We start from the raw sequence: 4,128 nt of genomic DNA on the forward strand, positions 1-4,128 counted from the left end.
TCCTGGAACTCACTCTGTAGACCAGGCTGGCCTCGAACTCAGAAATCCGCCTGCCTCTGCCTCCCGAGTGCTGGGATTAAAGGCCTGCGCCACCACGCCGGGCTTCCCTTCCCTGTTTCTTAAAAAATGCCAATCAAAGGAATGGCACGAACCTGGCCAGACCCAGGAGTTTTCAATCAAGAACCGCGTCTCTCCTCAGCCGGTATCTTATGATTCTAGGCTCGTGTTCATCTGACATCACCAGGCTTGCTTCGGGGAAATAAAGAGTTCAAGTAAGGCCCGGATCTGACAGACACTGTGTGTGCTGTTCAAGGACCTTGGCCTGCAATACCCCGAATCACAAGGAAATTATGAACTGCATAAATCTACCAGCAGCAGAGTCGTTAAGGAAGAGTGCAACCATCAGACGGGAGGACCACGTGGCGGCGAGGCCGATCAATGATTGATGGGGGCATACCAGTGAACGCGCGAGGCGTAGATACTCCGAATGTATGGGAAAGCATGTATCCATTAGCCTAGTAAGTGTTTCACGCTGTCCAGGAAACTTTAAAGGAAAACTAATGTCAACTTTGAACTCAGTAAGCCTCTGTATTTTGATGTTGTTTTGTTTTAAACACTAGCACTGTTTCTTATGGGGTAAGATTAGGAGGCGGCACACTGGGGGGCAGAAGGAAGCAGTGGTGAGGAGGCTGGGGGTGGAGCTCGGCCTGCTTGGCATCTGCGAAGAAGCCCTGGGTTCGAGTCCCAGCACCACATTAAAACCGGACTCAGAAGGTAGAGGTGGGATCAGAAGTTTAGGGTTATCCTCGGCTACTCGGGCGAGTCAGGAAGCCACCCTGGGCTACTTGAGAACTTGTCTGGAAAAAGTTAAAAAAAAACAAAACAAAAACACAGGGACGATGGCGAGGGCAGCGACAGCGCACGGGGACGGGCAGGTGGGCTTCCGCTCCAACTGGAAAAAAACCTGGGGCTGGCTCCGCGCTGCGTAGGGCGCCCCGGGAAACTGAGGCAGAAGGCGCAGACGCGCGGGCGAGCAGGGTGCCTGCGCCCCACGGATCCCAATCCGGAACCGCTACCCGTTCCGCAAGGGGGTGTCGGGCGTCCGGGATCGTGGTGCTCGGGGGGCGACTTCAGCCCAGCGCTGACCTCCTCCAGGCCTCAGCCCCCGCGGACCCTGCGAAACGGGCTCGGGTCTCCCGGGGACCCGCAGCGACCGCGCCCGCTCGCTCCCTCGCTCGGACCGCGGCCGGGGAGCGTGGCGCACTGCGCGTGCGCGGAGAGGGCGCGGCCGGCCCATGGGCTGCGGCTGCGCAGAGGCGGTTCCAGCCGCCGCGCCTGCGCAGTGGCGGGGCGGGGCGGGAAGGAGGGAGGCGGCGGCACCGGCGGCGGCGGCTGAGGAGGAGGAGGAGGCGGAGGTTGGGGGAGCGGAGGGAGGGAGGTGTTTCTGTCAGTTCCGGCTGTTTGTTCGGGAAGTGGATCCGCCGCTGCCGGAGCAGCCGGGAGGGAGCTGCGGATCGCGAGGCCAGCACCGACCCCGCCCGCCCCGCTCGCCCGCCCGCGCGCGCGCGCCCGCCGCCCCCGCCCGCCATGGCCCGGGACTACGACCACCTCTTCAAGCTGCTCATCATCGGCGACAGCGGTGAGGGCCGCAGGGGCCGGAGGCGGTGCGGGCCCTGCCGGGCGCGGCCCGCGGGGGCCTCGGGGCGGGCGGGCGAGCGGGGCGGGCGGGCGGGCGAGCGAGTGAAGCGAGGAGGCGCGGCCCGCGCGGGGCGGGAGGCGCGGAGCTCGGCGGGGTCGCAGCGAGGGGACTCCGGAGTGGCACCTCGGCGTGTCCGGGGGGCACCGAGCGCGCGGGATGCACGCACGGCCCCCCGGCGCTCGCTCCTGCCTCCCGTGTGACCTTGGTCAAGTCGCGCGATCGCTGGAGTTGGAGGGAGCCGGGTTCGAGTCCCGGGGTGGCCAGCTTTGGCCACTCTGTGTGACCTTGGGCGAGTTGCCTCGCCTCTCTGGAGCCTCAGTTCCTGCATCTGAGAAGTGGGGGACTTGTTCAGCTGAGCGGTGGGAAGGATTCGGTGAGCTGAAAGTAGGGGGAAAAGCGCCGAGCGCCTGACCCGGCATAAAGTAACCTCGAAGTTACACTCACAGTGAGTGTTGGCGGTGTGAGTCGCTCCGTGAAATGGGGGTATTTCCAGGACCCGTCTCTCCGGGTTACCGTGCGCTCGCTTGGATGAGGTGCGCCAGGTACAGCCACGAGCGCATTCCTGCAGAATCGTCCCCAAGTCTCAGCAAGGTTCAGTTCTCATCTGTGGAATGGGAGTGGTAGATTTGCCTGACAGGGCTGATGTGAGCACACACATAGTGAGGGGACTAGTGTTGGGCACACAGTAGGTGGACAGTGTTTGCTGTACTCTTACCGGGGTGCTTCATTCAATATTTTAAGCACTCTGTACACACACACACACACACACACACACACACACACACACCTTTCAGTGCCGCGCCGTCTCTGATTCGTAGATACATCGGCTTCTGGTACCCAGTGCTTAAATGCATTTGGTCAGTGAGTGAGAGTCACACTGGTTTCTGGCCAAGGATGAAGCATTTTAGAGGTGTCCGGAGTATGGCAGGTGACCAGGGCCTGTGGGGCGACGGTGAGTTTGGAGGGCGGGGGCAGGCCCAGGATGTTTAGGGGAGCTTAGCTGAGGTGCCAGGCTTATGCGATGTTTTAGGAAGGAGACTGGTGAGCAGCTAAGTTTATAGATCAGACTTGAGTGTGGGATAGAGAGGGTCATGTGACTCGAGACAGCCAAGTTGGTGGGAGAGCCTGTGGATTGTCAAGGAAATAGAGCCCCGTGTCCCCTCCGTCCGAGACTCAGGATATAAGGCTTGTTGGGTGTCGCTGTCATAGACGGGTCATGGAAGTAAGTGGATTTTGGTCTCACGGGAGAAGCTGGGTTGGGATGCGGTTTGGATCTGGTGGGAGATGGCTGAAGTCTTCCCGCAGTTGCTGTTGGGGGTGAAGGTGTCAGGAAATCCTAAGGCCTAAAGGATGGGGTAGAAGGATAGCTGTGGTTGGGGGCGGAGTTGGAGAGCTGGAAGACTGGCCTGTAGTGGTTTGAATGAAAGAAGACCAGGCAAGCTGTGTAGACAGCCTTGAACTTGGAGCCAGCCGGTGGCACTCTTATGGGCTCCTGAGGGTTTGTTGACATTATGGTCATCTCTCTCCTTTAGAGCTAAAGTGAGCCCGCTGAGGTCAGAGGGCTTTATCCCTCGGTGTTAATATCCAAAACTCGAAAGGCTAAACTCAGCGAGAAGATGTAGCTTGTTGGCTTTCTGTCTTCTGTGAAGCCCAGGAAATGGTTTCAGCCTGCTTTCTTACAGTGCACCTCGCATGGCGTATTGATTTTTTTTTTTTTCTTTTTGCTCAGAAGTCAGGTGTGGGAGAGAACTCGCTGGTCAGTCTCTGTGTGGTCTGGTTCCAGAGTCGGTGTGAGTGTGTAGGCCCGGTTTATGGCGAAGGAGGGAACACTATGCTGTTGGGTTTCTCCTGCCACTGAGCTGACCCTCAGGAACCTGGGAGATGGGAGCCAGGGAGCGGGGACCCGGCTGCCCTGGTCCCTTGAGTGTGTGTGTCTGAAGGTGTATCAACTGATTCACAGGCACTTTGTTATCTGATTCTCACCCATGGTCTCTGTGGTTTATCAGATAAGAAAACCAAGGCTCAGAGAAGCCTTCACTGCCCCAAGCTTCAGCAGCAGAGCTGGGAGTCCTAACCCCGTGTGCTAGCCCTCAAAGCAGGCCGCATTGGGCTGGGAGGCAGCGGACCTCACCGGATCCTAGAGTAGTGGCTTTCAAGTCTAAGTTCTCCTTCCCACTCCCGCCATGTGGTACACGCGTCTGAAATGTATCCCCTGGGCACAGGCATCTTTTCCTTATACCCGAGGTCCTGACCTCTCAGCTGTCCTGACATTGGCTTCTGGTTTGTAACCGTACCCACTGGTGCCAGTCACCCTCATTCTCAGAGCTTGGAGGCTACACTCGTTAAAATCCTTCTCTTAGCCAGGTGGTGGTGGTGCATGCCTTTAATCCCAGCACTCGGGAGGCAGAGGCAGGCGGATTTCTGAGTTC

The 4,128-nt window shown here is 58.9% G+C and overlaps 1 protein-coding gene across 2 annotated transcripts in view; it reads left to right on the top strand.

Moving 5' to 3' along the window:
* The first annotated feature begins 1,428 nt into the window (after nt 1-1,428).
* Rab35 (RAB35, member RAS oncogene family) overlaps nt 1,429-4,128 on the top strand; it is a 15,156-nt gene continuing 12,456 nt past the window's right edge. For both annotated transcript variants that reach the window (XM_021222747.2, XM_021222748.2), the window contains exon 1: nt 1,429-1,639. In XM_021222747.2, coding sequence (XP_021078406.1) covers nt 1,588-1,639 — 52 coding nt within the window. In that variant the 5' untranslated portion in view covers nt 1,429-1,587. The remainder of the gene's footprint in view (nt 1,640-4,128) is intronic.

This window comes from Mus pahari, chromosome 23 (genome assembly GCF_900095145.1).
Source record: "Mus pahari chromosome 23, PAHARI_EIJ_v1.1, whole genome shotgun sequence".
Classification (NCBI taxonomy): Eukaryota; Metazoa; Chordata; class Mammalia; order Rodentia; family Muridae; genus Mus; species Mus pahari.